The sequence below is a fragment of the Notolepis coatsorum genome (assembly GCF_963971535.1).
Source record: "Notolepis coatsorum genome assembly, chromosome: 3".
Classification (NCBI taxonomy): Eukaryota; Metazoa; Chordata; class Actinopteri; order Aulopiformes; family Paralepididae; genus Notolepis; species Notolepis coatsorum.
Window position 1 is genome coordinate 80,053,096 of NC_140167.1, and position 27,444 is coordinate 80,080,539.

The 27,444-nt window shown below is 43.1% G+C and overlaps 1 protein-coding gene across 1 annotated transcript in view; it reads right to left on the bottom strand.

Annotated features, from left to right (window-relative positions):
• Positions 1 to 27,444, bottom strand: part of bcar3 (BCAR3 adaptor protein, NSP family member) — a 143,737-nt gene that overhangs the window by 1,870 nt on the left and 114,423 nt on the right. The window contains exons 6-13 of the mRNA XM_084311259.1: positions 27,146 to 27,262; positions 25,268 to 25,482; positions 21,738 to 21,832; positions 13,718 to 13,852; positions 10,729 to 10,959; positions 9,184 to 9,854; positions 6,313 to 6,428; positions 3,064 to 3,235 (exon numbers count right to left, since the gene is read on the bottom strand). Coding sequence (XP_084167385.1) covers positions 3,064 to 3,235; positions 6,313 to 6,428; positions 9,184 to 9,854; positions 10,729 to 10,959; positions 13,718 to 13,852; positions 21,738 to 21,832; positions 25,268 to 25,482; positions 27,146 to 27,262 — 1,752 coding nt within the window. The remainder of the gene's footprint in view (positions 1 to 3,063; positions 3,236 to 6,312; positions 6,429 to 9,183; positions 9,855 to 10,728; positions 10,960 to 13,717; positions 13,853 to 21,737; positions 21,833 to 25,267; positions 25,483 to 27,145; positions 27,263 to 27,444) is intronic.

Here is a 27,444-nt window from a genome sequence, read left to right on the forward strand (position 1 = left end):
TGGTAATTTACACTTAAAGCTGCAATAATAATTTTCTGACCACTAGAGGGCAGTAAGGATAGACAGACAAACACAGTGCCCCTCCCCCTTCTCTCCCAGAAGACTTGTAAACACATCGTGTATAACTGCCTTGTAGCACAATCTTGTTGTAACTAAGAGATTTTCTGAAAAACACAATGGACCTCATTCTCGAACACAGTTACGAAAAAGTTACAAAGAAACTTCTTCTTAACTCCACTTACGAAGTTCCTGGGACAATTCTGGCATTCCTAAATGGTTTCTTATCTGGGATCATAGATAGGCCAGATTGGTGTGTAAGGGCTTCCTTTTGTGAGAAATCATAATAATAATAATAATAATAATAATAATAATAATAATAATAATAATAATAATAATAATAATAATAATAATAATAATAATTATAATAATAATAATAATAATAATAATAATAATAATAATAATTATAATTATAATTATAATAATTATAATTATTATAATAAATAATACGAGAACTATGAATATTTGTATCACTAACAATTACATTTTACATTCATAGTCATGATTCAACGAGACATCGTGATGTCCTAAAATAAATAAAAGCACTACACAAACACTACACATTGTTGGTTTTATTATTTTACCTTGCTTAGTGTGCACATTGTAAGCCAGTGGAGACACATTCCACTGCTCATCTTACTGGTATGATGTTGCATGTGACAAATAAAACCTTGAACCTGTGGGTGGACTTGAACATCAATCATGTAAATTGAACCATGCCATTCAATAATCAGTGACATCAAGATATTGCTGATCATGTACTGAGGAGGGAGTGCCAGTACCGTGACCATGCGGACCTATTCGCAGAGAGCGATGAGTACCTGCCAAGACCTGGGCCCTGTTTCTTGTACCTGGATAACTGAGTTAGCCGGATAACTTTAACTGGATAACTGAGTTAGCCGGACTTTCCGGTTCCATGTACGTGGATTTCCCAAATCACCATGACAACAGATCCAAAAGTTTGAGCCTGGTCGAAAGCAGAGTTCAAGTTCAAGTTAGCCGGATCACGCAGAGCCACGCCCCCGCAAAGAAAGTGACAGCTCGTTTCCTGAAATTATTCCCACAGTCTACGATCTGCATTATACCATTCTGAATTACGTTTTTGTGCTCCATTCTTCCAGAGGGGGCTTTTGAAATGTAAAATAGACCCAAAATGCTGATACTAAATTCACTTTGTCCTAAATAATGCACGTTATATATACCGTGGCGCTCGCTCGTGCGATGTACACATTATGTGGTTATTTTAATTGTAACTGGGATTAAGATGTCTGATGAGATGCGCTGTTTGACGGATTTGAGAAATTGAATGAGCCGTTGACGTCACATTAATGAATGAGGATAAAGAGATAAACTTCATTCAAAACAAAGGATATTCTAAACACGGGTCTCTCGTTCATTAATGTATAAACAATGAATTTATCCCATCTGGCACAGTGGTGCAGCGGTAGTGCTCAAGCCTGCCAACCCAGCGACCGGGGTTCAAAACCCGGTGTTTCCAATATGATTTTTTTGAATATAATATTAATGATTATACGCCAAAGTAGCCTGGTTTTAAGTTAAAATATTATAAATCTACATGCATTGAGGATGTCATTCTTTATATAGCTCTCAACGTGCACCAAATTGAATTATTCCTATATTGCAAAAAGAAGGAAAAGACTAGGGTCTCGAACCCCGGTCGTCTGCGTGATAGTCAAAACAACAACCCGTTAGACCACATTGGAGATAAGTTAAAGATAGACTATACATCAATCAATGGGTAAGAGAGCCGTATCGTAATTCTGTATAAGTTTAACTAATTATTTTCGCTAGCAAGATCTCATTTGATTATTCAATCCAGCAGGCAAGTTTAAAGAAATATAATCTGATTGATTGAGGTAATGAGGGACTTAAAATTAGCCTATAGATAACGCATTTAACTTGTCGGCGAGGCGATTGAGCCGTATTGCAATCTGTCAATAAAGTTTTAAATCAATTAATCAATCAATGCCGTTAGAGAATCAGGATCTCTGCCATCGATACGTGCTGGCTTTTCGCCTGAAGCGGCCGCGCGCATTTAGTCGCAAGTCTGGCTTGAGTTAACGAGACTGAATCCACCTTTGAGGAACAGGAAAATCCCGGCTTCGAACATCGGGTTAACTGAAGCTGGATAATGACATCTTGATCGACTTAGTTGAACCAGGTACAAGAAACAGGGCCCTGTGCAATATCCTGGAGCCAACACTGAGTACACGGTGGCAGAATACCTGACCACCATGAATGATATAAAACAAAGGAAAACTTTGACACAATACATACTGAGTGGACACATCCTGGCCATAGGAACACACTGAGTGGACACAGCCTGGCCATAGAAACAGACTGAGTGGACACAGCCTGGCCATAGGAACACACTGAGTGGTCACTTTGTCATCAAGGAGATGTTGAGACAGAATCTCACTTCCTACACTGTGAGAGATATAAGAATCTAAGAGAGGGTTTCTTTGATAAAATAAATATGTTTTAGTTCATCCATCTCCCTGACCATCAAAAGCTGTTATATATATATATATATATATATATATATATATATATATATATATATATATATATATATATATATATATATATGTATATATGTGGGGAGAAAAGTCAGTGTTCAGTATTAGCTACAAAATATGTAGATTGTTGTCATACAATAAGAGAACAAGCTCTGTAATACATGTGTCTGGGTGGCTACATCTGTAAAATGATTACCTGATTGAATGATTATTTAGTCATTTAATGAGTTTCTGTTGATTGTTTTACTGTTATTGGTAATGTTATGGCATTTTCTATTGCGTATATATGTTATTGTTTGTATGTTGGACTTGCTTTGGCAATAGGTACTTTGCTATTTCATGCCAATAAAGTCTATTTTGAATTTGAATTTGAGAGAGCAATAGAGAGACAGAGAGAGACAGAGAGAGAGCAAGATAAAAAGAGGCATCTCTAGAGCCTTCATCAGAGCTGTGAAGGATGTCCCACCTGAGGCATCTCTAGAGCCTTCATCAGAGCTGTGAAGGCATACAGGTCTCCAACAGTGTCCTTCAGCTCCATGGCAACCATGATGATGCGGTTTAGCGTGGACGCCCGTTCCTCCACGCTGCCCGTACATCCCAGAATATCCACGGCAACGCCGATCGCCATGGTGTGGTGCCTAACAAGTGAAAATGCACAAGTCACTAGACAGTTTAATGTGTCCTCAACTAACTCACTGGTCGGTTTACTCTGTTCTCCTCAACTAACTCACTGGTCGGTTTACTCTGTTCTCCTCAACTAACTCACTGGTCAGTTTACTCTGTTCTCCTCAACTAACTCACTGGTCAGTTTACTCTGTTCTCCTCAACTAACTCACTGGTCGGTTTACTTTGTTCTCAACTAACTCACTGGTCGGTTTACTTTGTTCTCAACTAACTCACTGGTCGGTTTACTTTGTTCTCAACTAACTCACTGATCAGTTTATTCTGTTCTCCTCAACTAACTCACTGGTCGGTTTACTCTGTTCTCCTCAACTAACTCACTGGTCGGTTTACTTTGTTCTCAACTAACTCACTGGTCAGTTTACTCTGTTCTCCTCAACTAACTCACTGGTCGGTTTACTTTGTTCTCAACTAACTCACTGGTCAGTTTACTCTGTTCTCCTCAACTAACTCACTGGTCAGTTTACTCTGTTCTCCTCAACTAACTCACTGGTCGGTTTACTTTGTTCTCAACTAACTCACTGGTCAGTTTACTCTGTTCTCCTCAACTAACTCACTGGTCAGTTTACTCTGTTCTCCTCAACTAACTCACTGGTCAGTTTACTCTGTTCTCCTCAACTAACTCACTGGTCAGTTTACTCTGTTCTCCTCAACTAACTCACTGGTCGGTTTACTCTGTTCTCCTCAACTAACTCACTGGTCGGTTTACTTTGTTCTCAACTAACTCACTGGTCAGTTTACTCTGTTCTCCTCAACTAACTCACTGGTCAGTTTACTCTGTTCTCCTCAACTAACTCATTGGTCGGTTTACTTTGTTCTCAACTAACTCACTGGTCGGTTTACTTTGTTCTCAACTAACTCACTGATCAGTTTACTCTGTTCTCCTCAACTAACTCACTGGTCGGTTTACTCTGTTCTCCTCAACTAACTCACTGGTCGGTTTACTTTGTTCTCAACTAACTCACTGGTCAGTTTACTCTGTTCTCCTCAACTAACTCACTGGTCAGTTTACTCTGTTCTCCTCAACTAACTCACTGGTCAGTTTACTCTGTTCTCCTCAACTAACTCACTGGTCAGTTTACTCTGTTCTCCTCAACTAACTCACTGGTCAGTTTACTCTGTTCTCCTCAACTAACTCACTGGTCAGTTTACTCTGTTCTCCTCAACTAACTCACTGGTCAGTTTACTCTGTTCTCCTCAACTAACTCACTGGTCAGTTTACTCTGTTCTCCTCAACTAACTCACTGGTCAGTTTACTCTGTTCTCCTCAACTAACTCACTGGTCGGTTTACTTTGTTCTCAACTAACTCACTGATCAGTTTACTCTGTTCTCCTCAACTAACTCACTGGTCGGTTTACTCTGTTCTCCTCAACTAACTCACCGGTCGGTTTACTTTGTTCTCAACTAACTCACTGATCAGTTTACTCTGTTCTCCTCAACTAACTCACTGATCAGTTTGCTCTGTTCTCCTCAACTAACTCACTGGTCGGTTTACTTTGTTCTCAACTAACTCACTGATCAGTTTACTTTGTTCTCAACTAACTCACTGGTCGGTTTACTCTGTTTTCACCTAACCCTGAATTAGTGTGTGTGTGTGTTTGTATGTCTCTATGTGTGTGTGTGTGTTTGTATGCCTCTATGTGTGTGTGTGTGTGTGTGTGTGTTTGTATGTATGTATATGTGTGTGTGCATGTGTTTGTTTGTTTGTATGCCTCTATGTTTGTGTGTGTGTGTGTCTTTGTGTCTCTATGTGTGTGTGTGTGTCTCTATATGTGTGCGTGTGTCTCTGTGTGTGTGTTTATATGTGTGTATGTCTATGTGTGTGTGTGTCTCTATGTCTGTGTGTGTGTCTCTATGTCTGTGTGTGTATGTCTATATGTGTGTGTGTATTTCTATGTGTGTGTGTGTGTCTCTATGTGTCTGTGTGTGTCTCTATGTGTGTGTGTGTTTCTATTTGTGTGTATGTGTGTGTGCTTATATGTGTGTATGTGTGTGTGTCTCTATGTGTGTGTGTGTCTCTATGTGTGTGTGTGTTTCCATGTGTGTGTGTGTGTGTGTGTTTCCATGTGTGTGTTTCTATGTGTGTGTGTGTGTGACTCTATATGTGTGTGTATGTCTCTATGTGTGTGTGTGTGTGTGTTTATATGTGTATGTGTGTGTGTGTGTGTGTGTCTGTATGTATGTGTGTGTGTGTGTGTTTGTTTTTCTATTTTTGTGTCTGTGTTTCTATGTGTGTGTGTGTGTCTCTATGTGTGTGTGTGTGTGTTTGTGTGTGTTTCTATGTGTGTGTGTTTCTATGTGTGTCTCTGTGTGTGTTTCCATGTGTGTGTGTTTATATGTGTGTGTGTCTCTATGTGTGTATGTTTCCATGTGTGTGTGTATCTATGTGTGTCCGTGTGTCTCTCTATGTGTGTGAGTGGGTTTCTATGTGTGTGTGTGTGTGTGTGTTTCTATGTGTGTGTGTGTGTGTGTTTCTATGTGTGTGTGTGTGTTGCTATGGGTGTGTGTGTGTTTCAATGTGTATGTGTTGCTAGGTGTGTGTGTGTGTGTCTCTATGTGTGTGTGTGTGTGTGCGTGTGTCTCTATGTGTGTGTGTTTCTATGTGTGTGTGTGTGTGTTTCAATGTGTGTGCGTGTGACTATATGTGTGTGTGTATGTCTCTATGTGTGTGTGGGTGTGTGTCTGTATGTGTGTGTGTGTGTGTGTGTTTGTTTTTCTATTTTCGTGTCTATGTTTCTATGTGTGTGTGTGTGTGTTTGTGTGTGTATGTGTTGCTATGTGTGTTTCTATGTTTGTGTGTGTGTGTGTGTTTATGTGTGTGTGTATGTGTGTTTCTATGTCTGTGTGTGTGTGTGTTTATATGTGTGTGTGTGTGTTTCTATGTGTGTGTTTCTATGTGTGTGTGTGTTTCTGTGTGTGTGTAATGTATATGTGTTGCTATGTGTGTTTCTAAGTGTGTATGTGTGTCTGTATGTGTGTTTATATGTGTGTCTGTATGTGTGTTTCTATGTGTGTCTGTATGTGTGTTTCTACCTCTCCATCAGATCCAGTCTCAGCTGTCTTCCGTGCGGCAGGGTCACCAGCTCCAGACCAGAAGCCACGCCCATCTGACCTTTCACCTCTGAAGACACGCCCAGTATCCTAGCAACCTAAAGAACACATAACCAACCTTATTTTGAAACAACACAGTTGAATAAAGCTGAAATAGAAAAGAATGTACATGAGAATAAAGGGAAAGAACAGATTTATGTATAAAGTCAGTTCCTCCACATGGTCCATTAAAGATAGTTAATGTAGGCTACACCTTGACAGGCACTGTCCCTTACATCATTAACCTCTTAACGTTTGACAGCCCTCATACATTGCTCTCATCTGCCAGCTCCGGGCTGCAATTTTTGCTGCAATCAAGTGACCACATCCGACTGTATACTGTCCCGAACTGACCAGTCACCGCTGATGGCGAAAATGATTGACCACCATTGTAGCCAGACGGGCGGGTGAGAGTGGGGGAAGGTGATGAGGTGATCATTAACACTTTGGTCGCGAGGCTTATATTCTTAATAAACCATCCCACGCCAGCTCTAATTGTCTATGGAGAAGTTCCCCTTCTTTGCAGTGCTATAACTTTTTAAATTGTATTGCTAAATTGACATTACTATGGCCCATTCAACATCAAGTATCTATTGTTCAGGGTGTAGCAACGTTATACTTTTTCATTCACATATTCATACTAAAATACGGTCTAAAGTATAAGTATGTTTTTATCGTTTTCTGCAGCTTTCTCCAGAACGTGATTTATAGCCCTAAATGCATTATATTGATGATTGTATACAGTTTGATAGCAATCGGCGCGAGATAAAAAATTTCAAATGGACGTGCTTCTAGAAGTTACTACTTATCATCTGATGTTGACCGGATGGGGGGGGGGTCATTTATAATTCCGTGGCCAACGTTAGATGATTCATCTAGTGTGGGTGATATGATCATCAGAACAGTTTATATCGAACACGTTAAAAAATAACGCTGAAACTAACCGTAGCTTCCTCGGGCCGTTGGGCGATGAGCGTGGAGCAGAAATATTTCTATTATGGGATGTAGAAATATGCGATCCATCTCCAGGTTGTATAATAGTATATACGTCCAAATCATGTTGTTTATCGAGTTATTGGTAACGGATCACTATCCATTGTGTCGCGCTCGAGTCCTGGGACTATTAGCGAGTGATCGGACCGAATTGGAATGAGCACCAGCTTCCATTTCCTGTTTCCGGTTTGAGCGATCCGCCGATCCGCCACCAGATGGCGCTCTTGAACCGTTGGAGAGTTGAGAGGGGATCAACAGTAGATCTCAAGTCTCCGGGGGAGAAATATGATTGCGATCACAGATTTTTGAAATATTGATATCAAAGACGTGGTACGGCGTCTTTGGCAGAATGAGCATGGCGGGGAATGACGTGGTAAGGCGTTTTTGGCGACCATAGTGTTAAAGGTCCTATACAGTAGGTAACATTCTTATGTGTGTGTGTGCAGTGTGGTGTGTGTGTGTGTGTGTCTGTGTCTGCAGTGTAGGGTGTGTGTGTCTGCAGTGTGTGTGTGTGTGTGTGTGTGTCTGCAGTGTAGTGTGTGTGTGTGTCTGCAGTGTAGTGTGTGTGTGTGTGTGTGTGTGTGTCTCCGTCTGCAGTGTAGTGTGTGTGTGTCTGCAGTGTAGTGTGTGTGTGTGTGTGTGTGTGTGTGTGTGTGTGTGTGAGATACTAGATGCATAGATATTTATAAAGACACATGTCCACAGATATTTATGAAGACACATGTCCACAGATATTTATGAAGACACATGTCCACAGATATTTATGAAGACACATGTCCACATGTCCACAGATATTTATGCAGACACATGTCCACAGATATTTATGAAGACACATGTCCACAGATATTTATGAAGACACATGTCCACAGATATTTATGAAGACACATGTCCACATGTCCACAGATATTTATGCAGACACATGTCCACAGATATTTATGAAGACACATGTCCACAGATATTTATGAAGACACATTCTTCACCAAGTCGAAGTCCTGATGGCTGCAGGACGCTCTTCATGTTATGTTTTCAAAAATATCTGTGCATATGTAGACAGGTCCTGACTCTGGTGTGTATATATATATATATATACCTGGCAGTCTGTTAGCAGCAGGTGTCTAGCTATACTCTGGTGTGTGTATATATATATATATATACCTGACAGTCTGTTAGCAGCAGGTGTCTAGCTATACTCTGGTGTATATGTATATATATATATATACCTGACAGTCTGTTAGCAGTCTGTTAGCAGCAGGTGTCTAGCTATACTCTGGTGTGTATATATATATATATACCTGACAGTCTGTTAGCAGCAGGTGTCTAGCTATACTCTGGTGTATATATATATACCTGACAGTCTGTTAGCAGCAGGTGTCTAGCTATGCTCTGGTGTGTATATATATATATATATATACCTGGCAGTCTGTTAGCAGCAGGTGTCTAGCTATACTCTGGTGTGTATATATATATACCTGGCAGTCTGTTAGCAGCAGGTGTCTAGCTATACTCTGGTGTATATATATATATACCTGGCAGTCTGTTAGCAGCAGGTGTCTAGCTATACTCTGGTGTATATATATATATACCTGGCAGTCTGTTAGCAGCAGGTGTCTAGCTATACTCTGGTATGTATATATATATATACCTGGCAGTCTGTTAGCAGCAGGTGTCTAGCTATACTCTGGTGTGTATATATATATATACCTGGCAGTCTGTTAGCAGCAGGTGTCTAGCTATACTCTGGTATGTATATATATATATATACCTGGCAGTCTGTTAGCAGCAGGTGTCTAGCTATACTCTGGTGTGTATATATATATATACCTGGCAGTCTGTTAGCAGCAGGTGTCTAGCTATGCTCTGAGGCGTGTGCCTCAGCAGTAGTTCTTTAACTCTCTTCAACACCATCATCTCCAGAGGCTTGTTCTCCCCCGGCAGCAGACGGGAGCCGAACTCTGCCGGACGGAACGCCGAGACCGTCTCCACCACAGGACACCGGAAACTCCCCCTCCTCTCGTCTTCTCTCCTCCACCGCTCCGCGTCTTTCTCTCCCTCGTCTTCTTTGGTTCCTCTGTCCTCTTCCTCTTCTCCGCTGGTGTTCTCCAGTGCAGCAATGGCGTTGTGGTAGGAGCTCCTGTCCAGACCTTCTCTTCTCCTTCCTCCTCCTCCTCTCTCCTCTTTCTCCTCTTCTCTCCCCCCTCCCCCCTCCTCTCTCCTCCCTACCGCTGTCTCCTCTCTTCTCAGTCGCTCTACGTAGCTGTAGGGCTGAAGTTCAGGTCTGGGGGCGTGGCTGGATGAAGGTTTGGGGGTGTGGTCTGATACATCTGGCTCCTCCCACTCTTGCGGGATGCTGGGGCTGTGGTCCGCTGTCCTCACTGGCATGTCATCAGGAGGTGTCGCCACGTTCCCAAGACTCTGACAGTCTGAGCTGATCATCTGCAGCTGATGCTGGAACTTCAATGGTTTGACAGGAGGCACATGGGGCGCTGTAGAGCCTGATGATGGAGGATGAGAAGAAGAAGAAGAAGAAGATGATGGAGGAGGAGAAGAAGATGATGATGGAGGAATAGAAGAAGAAGATGGAGGAAGAGTAGAAGAAGAAGAAGAAGATGATGATGGAGGAGGAGGAGATGAAGAAGATGATGGAGGAGAAGAAGAAGATGGTGGAGGAGGAGGAGAAGAAGAAGATGATGAAGAAGACAAAGAAAATTAAGAAGATGAAGAATAAGACAAAGAAGATGAATAAGACAAAGAAGATGAAGAAGAAGCAGAAGAAGAAGCAGAATACATTTCAATATATATTTAATACAAACAGTGATGTGATGTTGATCTTGACAAACAGCCAGAACCTACAATAAGCTGAATCAAGTTCCATCATTACAGTAAATAACTAACCATAGGGGAGGTATAGTTAATGTTAACAGGTTGAGAGTATAGAACTAACCATAGGGTAGGTATAGTTAGAGTCTCATGGCCAGTACAGAGAGACTCAGAAGGAGCTTCTATCCGCCATTAGGATGATCAATGACTCTGTAACATCAACCCATCCATCTACACTCATTGCACACACATCCACATGCACACACTCACTTTAAACAAACACTCACTTTAAACACTTTACAAACGACTACACCATATTTTATCTATTTATTAAAGAGATTTGCACTACAGTACATCCATACCTAATTTTCTGCATTCTTTTACTTCATTGTACTTAGGTTGTACTTTCGTTTGTATATTGCATATTGTATAGTGTGGGGACTTATTCCTCTTTTACTGTATGAAGCACTGTAATGTACATGTACTTTCTACGTGACAAATAAAATAAAACTTGAAAACTTGTTGAAGTGAACAGGTTGAGAGACTTACCTCCACTCCTCCAAACACCACTTGGCCCTTCTGAACAGGAGGAGCCCATAGGAGGTGCTGGAAGGCAGGCAGGAGAGGAGGAGGAGGAGGAGGAGGAGGAGACAGGAGTGGTGTAGGAGGAGTGAGGAGGCAGGAGACATGGGGCGCGGGCCAGACGCATCGAGGGCACCTTGCTGGGTTTGGGGGGAGGTTTAGGGCACAGCTGGCTGTCAGAGCCCCTGATGGCCTGACCTGGAGGAAAAACACATCTGTAAATATATCTAGAAATATATATCTAGAAATATATATCTCGTCAACAACATGAACCTGTCAGAGCCCCCGATGGCCTGACCTGAATTGAATTGAATTGGATTGAAAACCTTTATTTATCCCCGAGGGGAGATTCAGATGTCCTTTACAGCATAACAGCACAACAGCAATTAAAAACAGCACTTAAAAAAACAGTTAATACATACACTTATTAGTATGTGTTAAAAACAAGATGGACAAGTACACAGGGATAAAATAGCTAAAATAGGACAAAAAATTTTGCTAAAAGTGGTGAAAAAGAAAAAGAAACAAGTCCAATCATGATCTTAAATAGTTAAATTAATTTGTTACAGTCCACAACCCAGCTCCTCCAGTCCACGGCAGTTGGCCCGTCCTGGCCGCGTGAATATTAAAGGCAACCAACTTGTGTTCGGCTTTTCTCTGATTGGCCGCCCCCCCCCCCCCCCCCCGCCCCCACGCGCAGGCAAGCGGCAGTCGTCCCACGTCCCAAATGAAATCCAAGGAGCAAGCGAGCGGCAGCGCGGGCAACCAACTTGTGTACCAACGCACTTGTGTTGGGCTGCTGTTCCAACGCACTTGTGTTCAGCTCGCGTTTTTAACAACCAACTACCAGATTCACTCGTGTATAAACAAAGCCCATACAGTTATGAAATGCGCTGAACTAGAAAGCGTAACGTTATTATGTTTCGCGTTTTTAACAACCAACTACCAGATTCACTCGTGTATAAACAAAGCCCATACAGTTATGAAATGCGCTGAACTAGAAAGCGTAACGTTATTATGTTTCGCGTTCCATTGATTAACGCCATTACCTGCTGTGCTGTAGGAAACAGAGGTACAGTAAGTTACAGTAGGTGTAGGTTACATGTTTAATCAAAGCCCATACAATTTTTTAGATGAATGATTGTGGATATAATATAGAAAACACATCATTATGATATTGTCAGATGGCGCAAAATACAATGGTGAGTGAGAAATATATCTCCAGTGATAAAACCCAGTGCTCTATGTCTCTATGATACACAGCGTGGATGGGCTTTCAGAGGGAGAGGCATGACTTCGCGACAGCCATATTAGACACTCACTGTACATCAGTGTGGAACTGTAACGTTATATGTTATTTCGCCCGTGGAGGCTGCTGAGCCTGAAGCGCCAGCGGGGCGACGCGGTGGTTTATCCCCGGCTTCCGTGCGCCGCCCGTGGCTTGACTCGGTTCAGCTCCAGCAGCAGCAGCGGCCGTTCCTCCATTGTAGAAGCCCTTCAATGACAGCGCTCTCATATTTTGCGAATGCATAAACTATATCTTAAATTATGGCTATGTGTCTAATATGGCTGTCGCTTATCAATGACTTCGCGACAGCCATATTAGACACATCGCCATAATTTAAGATATAGTTTATGCATTCGCAAATATGAGAGCTCTGTCATTGAAGTGGGTGGTGGCAGCATTACTAACAGTAGCGATTTTTATTGTTTTGTCATGACCAAACATAATCCCAACATAGATAGGAGGTGTACTGTATGTCAAATGTCGGTCATGTGGTGGAAGAGTTTAGTACAGTCACACAACAGAACACCGCTGGTTCTACCAGCGCTTCTGCCGCGTCTCTCTTGCCGCAAGGGCGTGTGCTAGTGGATTGATTGATTGGCCGTGTGGCCAATCAGAGAAACGCTGAACGAAAAGCTGAACACAAGTTGGTTGCCTTTAATATTCACGCGTCCTGGCCGCCTGAATATTTTCCACAACAAAGTCGTGTTTCTGCGTCTCTGATTGGCCAGGTCATGTGACATGTACGTCCAATCGTGGGACCGCAAGTTTTTGGATGGTTAAGCTTAGGTGCTCTTTCGAAGTTGGTTAAGGTTAGAGTTTGTCTTAAGGCGCTCCCATAGTCCAGCAGACTGTACACAGAGCAGACTCCGCGGACGTCCGCGCGGACTCTTGAGCTTTGATCTCTGCGGACAGCAGACCCACAGGTGCGACGCTCCTATTTTCTGAGGCGCGGACATCCGCGCCGCTGACTTGGTGTCACACAAAACGCTGCTCGGCGTTTTGGTTGACATCGAACTGCATTTAATGTGACGCCGCGGCGCGAGGAGAGAGATGAGCCCGTGAAGCTCTTCTCTCTCTCTCTCTCGCTCTCGCTCTCGCTCTCGCTCTCGCTCTCAAACTGGTGCGAGAAATGTAGGAAATAGACCGCGGACGTCCGCTGAGATCTGCTGGACTATGAAAGCTCAAAGAGCCGCGCGGACATCCGCGGAGTCTGCTCTGTGTACAGTCTGCTGGACTATGGGAGCGCCTTTAGAGCATGGCGATAGAACGCCTGCCCTGATTCCAAACTCTAACCTTAACCAACTGCGAAAGAGTCGCCTAAGCTTAACCAGTGATAAACTAGGCGTTAGGTAGTTTGCAGGCTATTCAACCCGGAAATAGGTGCAGAACTTGCCGTCCCACGATTGGCGCACATGTCACATGACCTGGCCAATCAGAGCGCGAAACTCGAACGCGGAAACACAAATTTGTTGTGGAAAGTATAGACGCGTCCTGGCCCTGCCTGGTTGTGGAGCCTGATTGCCACCGGCACAAAGGACTGCCCAAAGCGCTTTGTGGTATGTCGGGGGAGGGGATGAGTCTGTGGCTAAACGTGGACCTGGAGGAATAACACATCTCTAAAATATCTATAAATATATAATATATCACAAATTGTCCTGCTGTACGGACCTCCCTGGGACTCCATGGTTCTACGGGACACAGACGGGCTCAGAGCTGGCTCACTGCCCGTCCTGAAGACTGGAGACTTAGGGTTGGAGAGGAGATGAGGGTCCTGGTACTGGGACTGGCCAGGGAGGTGGGCACCTGGGGACAAGGAGAGGAGAGGAGAGGAGAGGAGAGGAGAGGAGAGGAGAGGAGAGGAGAGGAGAGGAGAGGAGAGGAGAGGAGAGGAGAGGAGAGGAGAGGAGAGGAGAGGAGAGGAGAGAAGTGAAGTGAAGTTGAGAGAGAGAATCAAGAATCAAGAGGTTTATTTGTCACATACATACCAGGGCATACAGTGAAATGCGGGTGGTCATGCCCACATCGATTGTGCAAAATACAATAATAGAAATAGGCATAAAAAAAAAATAGGTAAGACACAAGATGTGCATGATAAAAAAAGACATGCTGGGGCGCTCAAGTAGCACACTACATTATACTAGTGAACAGGTCCATATTATGATACTAAGTAGACCATGCTAGCTAACAGGTTCAGATGAGCTAGGATGCAGGTTACAGGAGCTAGGATACAGGTTACAGGAGCTAGGATGCAGGTTACAGGAGCTACAGTAGGATACAGGTTACAGGAACTAGGATACAGGTTACAGGAGCTACAGTAGGATACAGGTTACAGGAGCTAGGATGCAGGTTACAGGAGCTACAGTAGGATACAGGTTACAGGAGCTAGGATGCAGGTTACAGGAACTAGGATACAGGTTACAGGAGCTAGGATGCAGGTTACAGGAGCTAGGATGCAGGTTACAGGAGCTAGGATACAGGTTATAGGAGCTTGGATACAGTTTACAGGAGCTAGGATGCAGGTTACAGGAGCTAGGATGCAGGTTACAGGGGGCTCTGCTAGTGACTGCAGGGACATTGAGCTGGGAACTGCCATCGCTGAGCCAGCACCAGGTAGAACTCCAGCACCAGGTAGAACTCCAGTAGAACTCCAGGTAGAACTCCAGGTAGAACTCCAGGTAGAACTCCAGGTAGAACTCCAGGTAGAACTCCAGGTAGAACTCCAGCACCAGGTAGCGCTCTTATAGCGGCACGGTGGTGTAGTGGTTAACACTGTCGCCTAGAACACGCCCTCTTTTTGACAGGTCGGTTTGAATTTGACAGCGCGCGGAAGCTTTGAGTTTGATAGTGAGATAGTTGGTTAAAGTGAGTATAGAGTAAGTAGTAGAGTGTTATTTTGTTTTTTGTATAGTGTAGTTTCCCCCAACGGCTTTTAGCTGTTTGGGGGAAATTGACGTTTGTCTCGAGGCTCGGACGGGAAATCATGGCAACAAACATTTCGAACGGTGGCCGGATTCCGAGACAGACGGATGAAATGAATGAACGAAAATATGAGTTAAGATTAACAGTTGAGGTGGACATTGAGGGGCCTGATAGAGTCACAATGATGGAGCTTTTGAGGGCGATAAAGTCGGAGTGTGGGACTGTCATTGGATGTCGATACAAGACGCCCAAGAAGTATGAAATCATGTTGATGGATGAGAAGGTGAAGGAGAAACTGATGGACGGATTTAAAATCAAGGACAGTAGAATAATGGCAACAGAACTGTCGAACGATGAGGTTGTCGTCTCTTTTTTGGGTCTGCCTTTATACGTAACGGATGAGGACATTCTCGAGAAACTGAAGCTATGGGGAGTGGCGGCGGTAACGCAGATCAAGAGAAGGACGTGGCCTGGAACAGACATTATAGACGGCACAAGGTTCGTAAAAGTGAAGTTCACTGAGTATGTCAAATCCCTGCCGTATTCGACCCGGTTTGAGACTCAACAGGGGATGGAACATTTTCGAGTGATCCATAATAGGCAGGTGCGAGTTTGTAGGCTGTGTCTTCAGCCTGGTCACGTCCTGAGAGATTGCCCGGACTTCAAATGTCACAAATGTGCCCAGCAGGGTCACTACGCTCGAGAGTGTGACACTGAACGAAAGTGCAGGGGATGTGATGAAAAGTACGAGCAGTGTACATGCACGCCCTGGAAGCACTACGAGGAGCAGGGTACGAGAGGTGAGACCGGTGGGGCTGCCAAGGAGAGTGGAAACGACGGAGGAGAAGCCACTGAGACGGAGAAAACAGGTGGAGAGGACGAGGGTGAGGCAGTAGCAGATGATGAAGACGAAGGAGAGGAAGAAGACGAAGAAGACGAAGGAGATGATGAAGCGGAGGAGGATGAGGAAGAGGAGGAGATCACGCAGACCCCAGATGGAGATCAAGTGGAGACGGCGACAGGGGAGAGCGCAGAGCTGAGTGCGCGTCAGAGTGAACAGGGGAGTGACGGCCTGAGCACACAGCACGCAGATGACGAGGAGAAGGAGCTGACAGCGCGGCAGAGAGAGAGGGAGGACACCGCAGGCCTAAATGAAAACATAGATGGTTTTGATTCGGGACTGCTGAGGTCACTGAAGTCCGTGGAGAGACAGCTGGGATCCGGAGCATCTACAGGCGAAACAAGAGCTACTGGGTCTGGGCCGCGGACCCGGGGAGGCAGCGCTGGCGGGCGAGGAGGCGACAGAGCGCATCTAGAGGCGCGCGACGAAAGGGACGCGGCAGAGGGAACGTCTACATGCGCGGAGGAGAGGAAGAAGAGGGAAGGGTCTATAGGAGACTCAGAGGGGTTGCCAGGGACCGGGGAAGAGGTGGGGGCTACATCAGAGGACTCTGAGGAGATGGACACCAGCCCATCTGCTATCAACCTACTGAAAAGAAAATCAAGAGAGGAGAGAGGTGCTAAAGGGTGGTGTAAGAAGGTATGATAAGGTATGATATATAGAATAATCAATATATTTTTCGTCATGTGTGCTGCCATCACTGTAACATCGCTTAATGTGAATGGACTGAGGAACAAAACTAAAATTGAGCAGGTGATATCGACTTTTAATACAGATATAGTGATGCTGCAGGAAACGTGGTGGACGGAAAATATGATGAATGATGTGAAAAGAAAATGGACTGATGTATTATATGTAAATCATGGTACAGAGCGATCATGTGGTGTAGCAGTATTATTTAAAAAAGACGTAGTGGAAAATATAAAGGTAATATATGAGGACGCAGAAGGGAGGGTGATTATATTAGAATTTGAACATCAGGGAGTTTTGTTTAGATTAGGGAATATATATGCGCCCAATGTAGAGAAAATTAGGAAGGTTTTTTTTGAAGGGCTAAAGGTGCACATGAAGGGGAATTGTTTGTTTGTCGGTGACTTTAACACTTTGCGAAGTAGGTTAGATACTACGAGCAAGATTTTCAAGTGTGACACAGCTAGAAATACACTAACAGAAATAATGTCTGTTGTGGATCTAGTGGATATGTGGAGAGAGGAGAATTCTGGGAAAAGAGGGTTTACAAGGAAACAAGTGGTGGCGGGCTGCTTAAGGCAAAGCCGGATTGATCTATGTCTGGTTAAACGGGAAATACGGAATTACATTAATAATATAGAACAGACGTTTAATTTTTTGAGTGACCATGCGGCTGTGTGTTTTGATTTAGGAATAGAAATACAAGGGAGAGGTGGGGGTGTGTGGTGTTTAAATACAAGTGTATTGAGTGAGGAGAAATATCAAAAAAAAGATATATGGGTATGTGAAAGCTGAAATGGAAAACCCAATGTTTAATGAAAATGTGGGTATGTGGTGGGAACAAGTTAAAATTAATGTAAAAAAGATAAGTATAAGATATACAAAGGCCAGAAATTATAAAAACAAAAGAGAAGAATGGGAATTAAAAGGGTTGCTAGCGGAAGAAGAGGATAAATTAAAAGAAAATCCAGAACACAGTGCAGAGAAGTATACAGAGCTAGAGGCAAAGTGGGCAGAGAATGAAAGAAGAAAGTGCATGGGAGCAATAATGAGGAGCAAGGCGAAATATGCCCTTGAAGGAGAAAGGAGCACCTCGTTTTTTCTAGGCCTAGAAAAAAGTAAACAGAGAAGGACATACATAAGAGAGCTAGAAAACGAAAAAGGGGAAAAAGTGAATGACTTAGTTGGAATATTGGATACAGTGGAATCTTTTTATAAAAAATTGTATAAGAGTGAAGGAGTGGATTTTGAATGTGTGAACAATGTACTGGAAACTGTGAAAATGAGATTAGATGAAGGGGATAGAGTGATGTGTGATGGTGAAATCACTGAAAAAGAAGTGAGGGAAGCGATTCAGGGTTTGCAGACTAACAAAAGTCCTGGGCTTGATGGTTTGTCAGGAGAATTTTACAGGGCTTTTGTTGGTCTGCTAGCACCTATTTTGTTGAAAGTGTACAGAGAAATAGAGAGGAATGGTGAGTGTAATGAAGCAATGACCACTGGTGTCTTGACAATTTTATTTAAAAACAAAGGGTGTAAAACAAAGTTAGAAGGATATAGGCCTATAAGTTTGTTGAATTCTGATTATAAGGTGCTTACCAAAATTCTGGCCAACAGGGTCAAGAAAGTAATTGGGAGCATAGTGGCGCCAACCCAGGCCTACAGTGTTCCGGGTAGGGACATCACAGAAACTGTAAGAACGATTAAGGATGTAGTAAATTATGTAAATTATAATGATGATGATTGTGCAGTACTCAGTGTGGACTTTAACAAGGCTTTTGACCGGGTTGAGCATTTTTTCCTAATCAGGGTCATGGAGGTTTTTGGTTTTGGGGAGAGGATGGTCAACTGGGTCCGTGTTTTGTATAAAGATGCAAAAAGCTGTGTGAAATGTAACTGGTGTATTACAGATGTGTTTAGGGTGGAGCGGTCTGTTAGGCAAGGGTGTCCTCTTTCAGCTTTGCTCTATGCGATTTCCGCAGAGCCTATGGCCACATACATAAAAAGTAAAAAGGAAATAATTGGAATAGGAATACCCTACGGGGAGCAGAGTTTGATCCACCAATATGCGGACGACACTACCTTTACGGTGAGAGACATGGAGAGCATAAATAGAATTATGGAGTGCTTAGAGGTATATGGTAAGGCATCTGGAGCCAAAATTAATGTTGATAAGACTGAGTTATTGTGTGTAGGTAAAGTAAAAATTAGTGATTGTGTGGTTCCGCTGAAAAAAGCAGAGGGGCACATAAAGATATTGGGTGTGTGGATAGGGATAGAGGAGAAAGAGGAGAGGGACTTAACGTGGGTAGGTATAATTAATAAGATTAAACAGGTGCTCCAATTTTGGAAACAACGCACACTCAAATTGAAGGGTAAGGTTGTGGTGATAAACAGTTTATTGATGTCTAAACTGACATATGTGTTAGGTGCCTTGGATATGCCAGAGGCAATAGAAAATGAGATTAATAGGGTTGTGGCGGATTTTCTGTGGTGGGGGAAGTCACCAAAAATCGCCCACAAAGTCTTAATAGGTAAGTGTAATGAGGGTGGTTTGAATTTAATAGACTTAAAGGTAAGGAAGAAAACTGTAAGATTGAAATGTGTGCAGAAATATATTTACGATGAGACCAAATATGGATGGAAGTGTTTCTTTAAAGAGAGTCTAGAGAAGGTAGGTAGGTGTGGTGACAATGGCTTATTTATGGGCTTTAAGCCTTTAATGACGGAAAAAATACCGGAGATGTATAGGGAGGTACTACAGGCATGGGCAAAGTACCTGCCTAACATTGTATATGATTGTGTGGGACTGGATATGGTTTTAAATCAGCCAGTATTCCTGAACCCCAGGATATGCCATAATAGCAATGTATTATATAGTAAAATCTTCCTGAGAGCAGGGATGACACAGATAAAAGATTTTGTATATGAGTATGTGCCAGGTTTTCTCCCGGTGCAGGCCATGTATGACAATGTGATCGAGGTAGATGATGAATATCGGTTTGCAACTGTCGTGTCAAATTTTGAAAAAATTAAAACTGGATTGCCGAAGGAATGGAGAGAGATAATAGAGAGAGAGTGTGTAGGGAATAGGAGCTGTAGTCTTCCAGAATTAAGGGTAGGAAAGGGGGATGAGCAGAAGGGTTTGGGAAATGTGAGGAGTAAAGATATTTATAGATTTTTTGTAACAAAAGAAAGAAGGGTGCCAGCATCGGAACAGGTGTGGGAGAAAGCGTTTCCGGGGTTGGTGGGAGGATCAATATGGGAAAATGTGAATGTAAAGTTTAATAATATCGAATGTGATCATAATGATTTCATGGTAAGACAGAATAGGGTCTATACAAAAACAGTGTTACATCATATAGATACACAGATAAGTAGAACATGTGATGTGTGCAAATTAAAAGATGAAAGTTTTATGCACATGTTCATTGAGTGTGAAGGCCTGCAGGGCTTCCATGCAGAGCTGAAAGAGGGCATGAGGGCGAGCTGGGGAATAATCAAATATACTGATTGGAAGAGATATTTTTTGTTTGGTGCATTAGATGGAAAGGAGGAGGAGAGAAATCTCATCAATTATGTATTGAGTCATGCCAGGTATGCGGTTGTCTTGAGAAGGCGAATTGCTTTTTCTGAGCAGAGAAAGGTGGAAGTATGGCCAATCTTTTTGAATTTAATGAAAAGGGATGTTATGTTGACAGAGAAATTGCTGAGTAAGGAGATATTTAGGAGATGGTTCATTGACAGTGGTAAATGTGTTAAGTTTGGAAAAGGTAAAGTAGAGTTTGGTTTTGGATAGGTTTTTTTTGTGGGTTTGTTTGGGTGGGATAGGGGAGGTTTTTTGGTTATGCTTGATTTGTTGTATAGGAAATAAGTATATATAACACTGTTTTCTTTGTGGCTTGTTCTGTTTTTGTTGGTTGATTTAGGGAAGCGCAAAAGAAGGGGGTGGGCTATGCCTGGGAAATGTGAGTAATACATTTAAATAATATAGTGTGTATATATATATAGAAAATGCATAAAATGTAAACTGATTATTTTTATAATAAAAAGATAAAAAAAAATAAAAATAAAAATAAAAAAAACACTGTCGCCTCACAGCTAGAAGGTCCAGGGTTCGATTCGCGCTTAGGGGACCAGGTTGCCAGATACCCAGGTGGGGTATCTCCCGGGCCTTTCTGTGTGGAGTTAGCATGTTCTCCCCGTGCTTCCAAGGGTTTCCCCTCCCGATAAGATAAACCCAATGGAAAAACATGCATAACAGATCGCTAACGCTGTCGCGTTTCCTGGCGAAGACGGACAGGAGCACTTGGATTGGTCCCCGGGACGCGGCCCCACGCTGCAGCCCCTATCTGCTCCTGGCTGCCCTTGGGGGGAAGGACAACCGGATGGGTCAAGTGCAGAGAGACATTTCATCGGCGACCCAATGCATGTGTGTGTGTGTGTTCCTGTGTGTCGCCCATCTCGCATGTGTGTGTTAAACTGCATGACAAATAAAGACTTCTTCTTCTTCCCCTTTCCTACCAAGGTTGACCTTTGGGGACAGAGCTTTCAGCATGGCAGCTCCCACCCTCTGGAACTCCATCCGTGTAGAACTCTGCAACTCCCCAACTCTGGACTGCTTCAAGAAACTCAAAACTCATCTCTTTAACATGGCCGTTGACCCCTAGCTTCCTATATTTAATGTTGTGTGTCTGTCTATCATGTTTGTCTCTTGTTATTGCCCTATGTAAAGCGACCTTGGGTTTCATGAAATATATATATAAATATAGAAATATATAAAATTAAGTTATTATTATTATATACAGTAGACAGACAGAGAGACAGACAGACAGACAGACAGACAGACAGATAGACAGACAGACAGACAGACAGACAGACAGACAGACAGACAGACAGACAGACAGACAGACAGACAGACAGACAGACAGACAGACAGACAGACAGACAGACAGACAGACAGACAGACAGACAGACAGACAGACAGACAGACAGACAGATAGATAGATAGATAGATAGATAGATAGATAGATAGATAGATAGATAGATAGATAGATAGATAGATAGATAGATAGATAGATAGATAGATAGATAGATAGATAGATAGATAGATAGATAGATAGATAGATAGATAGATATTGAATGACAGAGAAAGAGAGAAGTGCGTGTTTTACCTACCGAGAGGCAGAAAGCTCTCCGATTGGTGCGTCTTCAGTCTTCTCTCCTGGACCTGGTTGAGGCTTGCAGGTTGGCTGCCACACCTGTCCTTCAACCTGAGGGGGAAAACAGTCAACCAATCACTTTTCTCCGATTGAAACACCCCAGGGTCCATACGTACACCTTACAACAGGCCTATTCAATTGGCGGCCCGCGGGCCACATCCAGCCCAGAAGCAACCTCCGAGTGGCCCAGCGAGCTAGAATTAAATAGGCTATTTCATTAGCAATTTTTATATTTTAATGTAATGTAATATTATTTAATACAAATTATTTGTTAACCACTTAAGGATCGTACGTATTCCGGCCGTCACGCACTCATGCGCATGTCGCAGCACCTTGTGCTCGTCTGAACTTGAGTTGAACTTGAACTTGTGTACTCACGTTTTTGTGTAGTAGTTGCAATATTCCAAAATAATATATATATATTTTTTTGTATAAGCTGGAAAACACAGCAAATCCATAGCCTGAAGTCTTATGTAGTACAGGTCCAAAATCTTATAAAAACCCGTTCAGAAATAAGTCTTCTAGAGACATCCGGGTAAAGCCACACATTTCACAGTGCGCCAAGAAAAAAGCTCTCCATCTCTCCATTTCCTGATCCAAGTAAATTCATTCGGAATTTGTATCACTTGATCATGTCTTCGTTTGTCAATTTTCACCTAGATCCTTGATTCATACACCCCCACGTGGGATATCACTGGAAAGCTATACACTCATTGTTGGCTATAAATTACAACCAGTGTTGGGATTAACGCGTTACAAAGTAACGCGTTACAGTAACGAAGTTACTTTTGGCGATAACTAGTACTCTAACGCATTACTTTTGAAATTCAGTAACGCTACTTACGTTACTGAATGGTTCGTCACTGCGTTATTTGCGTTATATACGGCGTAGATTGATAGCGAGCGGTAGTGATTATTATTATTATTATTATTATTATTATTATCCTCATATCCTGTCTGGCTACGGGGAAACCCTATGCTGGGGGCGTGTTTTGTTTACTATTCCTGACTGATAATGGCAGCGCCCAGCAGCCCCAGCTACTCGCGTATTTCTCTTTTGTCGAGCGAAAAGAAAATAACGTTTTAGTTATGTCATTTGTGTTTTGGCTCAAAGATACTGGAGTCTAACGTTAACTACCAGGACTCATCCAAATCCACTCGCCACCCGCGTAGAATGATACCAGGCGACACACAGCAAATGGGACGGAAAACCTTTTGGACTACTACTTGGAGAGAGAATATACAGTACAACATGGAAATGAAATAAAGAAAATGTTTAAGCGGCTGCTGGACTAAGGTTACATCTCGACAGACACTGGTGAGTGCAGTGATGTGAATGTAAATGAATGGAAACTCAAGTTGATCAACGCATTTTGACTACAAATCTGCCAGGGAATCTCATCAATACTAATCAAACAATATAAATATAGTCCTTTCATGCACAATTGATATCCTAACTATTCTAACGTTGCAATGCACGATTGATATCTTAAACAACGTTGCAAGACGGCTGTTCCTCAAGCACTTATTTTCAACCTAGAACCTAAACGTGCATGCGCGCAACCTAAACGTGCATGCGCGCAACCTAAACGTGCCTGTGCTCAAGAGCAATTAGGCACGGTGCATTTCTTATTACGTCGGGACATTTGTGTTTGTGTCAGATTTGTGTTTGTATCTAGACCACATTGCTTAGCAGAGTTCAGTGATGTGAATGGAAACTGTCAAGTTGATCAACCGATTTTGAGTATCTATCTGCATGGGAGCAATTTTTTTCTTCTTCAAGTAACTAAATAGTTACTTTTCACAGTAACGCATTACTTTTGGGTGTAAGTAACTAGTAACGTAACGGAGTTACTTTTGAAATGAGTAACTAGTAAAGTAACTGAGTTACAATTTTTCAGTAACTAGCACAACACTGATTACAACGCTGACCCATCATTTTCGCAATCGGCGGATGATTGACTTCCGGAGCCTCGGGAGTCCGGGGTGATAATCTGACGCGCCACGTAAAAAGACGCTCACCTGACATATCGGCATGTAACTCGAGAAGCAATGAACGGATTTTGTCGAGTGAGATGGCATTCGAACGGCAACAAATATCGCTTCAATTCGGTAATTTATATGTTCGGCGATAAATGCAGCCCCGAGCCTTCAGACACTTGTAAAGTGCCATGAAACTGAAACTGAAAAACCCGGACATTTTCATGAATTTATAAACCCCCCCGGACAGGGCGTGAAAAGAGGACGTGTCCGGGCAAAAGAGGACGTTTGGTCACCCTACATATGCCCCTTCAGGTGAAGTGACATGTTTAGATGAGTGTCCATTTTTAGACATATGCCCGATGCATCTAGTTACACTTAGGGTATTACTTCTACCCTGTAGTACCATGTATTGCCATGTAGTACCCTGTATTGCCATGTAGTACCCTGTAGTGCCATGTAGTACCATGTAGTACCATGTAATGCCATGTAGTACCATGTAGTACCCTGTATTACCCTGTAGTACCATGTAGTACCCTGTAGTATCATGTAGTACCCTGTAGTACCCTGTAGTACCATGTAGTATCATGTAGTACCATACCATGTATTACCCTGTAGTACCCTGTAGTACCCTGTAGTACCCTGTAGTGCCCTGTAGTACCCTGTAGTACCCTGTAGTACCATGTAGTTATATAGGTTTGTCCGCTATTCTTCTTTGGGCCTTTATCGGATACTGTACATGCCAACGCAAATTCAAGAAAACTCCCAATACATTTTCTTATTTATTTTATGTTATGAATCAGCCTGCCAAGTTTCATAGATATGCCCCCTAAGGAAAAATATGCCCCATAGCCCCCACATTTTTAGGGTACCGGTCGAGGCCCTGTTCACGGACACTTTGGTTAACCTTAATTTACAGGTGAAAAAACTATTTATTTTTTTTATTTCAAAATTTTTGATAACTAGACATTCTAGAGTTGAAATTGTGAATTTCCAGGTATTTCAAGAAGTGACAGGTGGAGATGTTAACAGTATTTACATTCTGGAAAAGGTCAGATGCTCCAATTTAGCTGAGAGTGTCTTCTGTCTCACTTGCCCATGCACCTTTTACAGTTACATTTACATCCCAGTTGAAAATGTTCCTAGCAACTCGACTCTCTGGAATTTTTATAAATCTGTTCCATAAAGCTAACATGCTGCCTTTCCATCTTATTCCACATGGTTCCCATCCCAAATCTCCCATTATTGCCAATACAGGGGTGAATTTATGGACTCCTAGAAAGTACCGTATTGCCCTATTCTGTACCTGTGTGTGTGTTTGCATATATGTGTGTGTGTGTAAGTGTGTGTGTGAGAGTGTGTGTGAGTGTGTGTGTGTGTGTGTGTGTGTGTGTGTGTGAGCGTGTGTGCGTGTGTGAGCGTGTGTGCGTGTGTGAGCGTGTGTGCGTGTGTGAGCGTGTGTGAGCGCGTGTGTGTGTGTGTGTGAATGTGTGTGTGTGTACCAACCTGAGCTGGTTGTCTCTCACCAGGACGTTGTCATGTGTGTGTGTTGCGTCACATGTGTGTCCGTTAATGATGTTGAGGCTGAGACGTTTATGGCTCCGCCTCTCTGGCAGTGTAAGCCCCGCCTCTATGTGACCGCCAGCCAATCCATACTTCTCCTCCAGGCAGCGGAGGGGGAGGCCTCTGTTTATTGGTTGGAAAATAATAGCTCCAACAACCTAGATATTAAGAAATGGGAAGAAAAAGTGTCCAAGGAAGAATTCATTTTTCTCCATGGGTTGAGCAAGGCACTAACAGGGTCAGGGGTTCCATCCCCAGTGTAGCTCAATCAAGTTGAAGTTTTTTTGATCACCTGACCAGCACACCTGAAAGACTAGACTACATAGAACCACCTGAGAGACTAGATTACATAGAACCATCTGATAGACTAGACTACATAGAACCACCTGAGAGACTAGACTACATAGAACCACCTGAGAGACTAGACTACATAGAACCATCTGAGAGACTAGACTACATAGAACCATCTGAGAGACTACATAGAACCACCTGACCAGCACACCTGAGAGACTAGACTACATAGAACCACCTGACCAGCACACCTGAGAGACTAGACTACATAGAACCACCTGACCAGCACACCTGAGAGACTAGACTACATAGAACCACCTGACCAGCACACCTGAGAGACTAGACTACATAGAACCACCTGAGAGACTAGATTACATAGAACCACCTGAGAGACTAGACTACATAGAACCACCTGAGAGACTAGACTACATAGAACCATCTGAGAGACTACATAGAACCACCTGAGAGACTAGACTACATAGAACCATCTGAGAGACCAGACATAGAACCACCCGAGAGACTAGACTACATAGAACCATCTGAGAGACTAGACTACATAGAACCACCTGAGAGACTAGACTACATAGAACCATCTGAGAGACTAGACTACATAGAACCATCTGAGAGACGAGACATAGAACCACCTGAGAGACTAGACTACATAGAACCACCTGAGAGACTAGACTACATAGAACCACCTGAGAGACTAGACTACATAGAACCATCTGAGAGACTAGACTACATAGAACCACCTGAGAGACTAGACTACATAGAACCATCTGAGAGACTAGACTACATAGAACCACCTGGGAGAGACCAGACTACATAGAACCACCTGAGAGACTACATAGAACCACCTGGGAGAGACCAGACCACATGAAACCCACCTGGGAGAGACCAGACTACATGAAACCCACCTGGGAGAGACCAGACTACATGAAACCCACCTGGGAGAGACCAGACCACATGAAACCCACCTGGGAGAGACCAGACTACATGAAACCCACCTGGGAGAGACCAGACTACATGATGAAACCCACCTGGGAGAGACCAGACTACATGATGAAACCCACCTGGGAGAGACCAGACTACATGATGAAACCCACCTGGGAGAGACCAGACTACATGATGAAACCCACCTGGGAGAGACCAGACCACATGAAACCCACCTGGGAAAGACCAGACTACATGAAACCCACCTGGGAGAGACCAGACCACATGAAACCCACCTGGGAGAGACCAGACTACATGATGAAACCCACCTGGGAGAGACCAGACCACATGAAACCCACCTGGGAGAGACCAGACTACATGAAACCCACCTGGGAGAGACCAGACTACATGAAACCCACCTGGGAGAGACCAGACTACATGAAACCCACCTGGGAGAGACCAGACTACATGAAACCCACCTGGGAGAGACCAGCTGAGAGACCAGACCACATGAAACCCACCTGGGAGACCAGCTGAGAGACCAGACTACATGATGAAACCCACCTGGGAGAGACCAGACTACATGATGAAACCCACCTGTGAGACGGGCGTCCGGTTGCCCACAGAGTATCTGATGAGAGCAGGGACGCTGTGGAAGCCTTCTCTGTCCAGCAGATACTCTTCCCTGCAGTACGCCTCGTTCAGAGAGACCGCCTGGAGAGACAGGAAGTACTATCAAACTACTGTTGGTTCATTTATTTATAGTCAATCCAGCAGGTTAAATAATAATAATAATAATAATAATAATAATAATAATAATAATAATAATAATAATAATAATAATAATATTAATAATAATAATAATAATAATAATAATAATAATAATAATAATAATA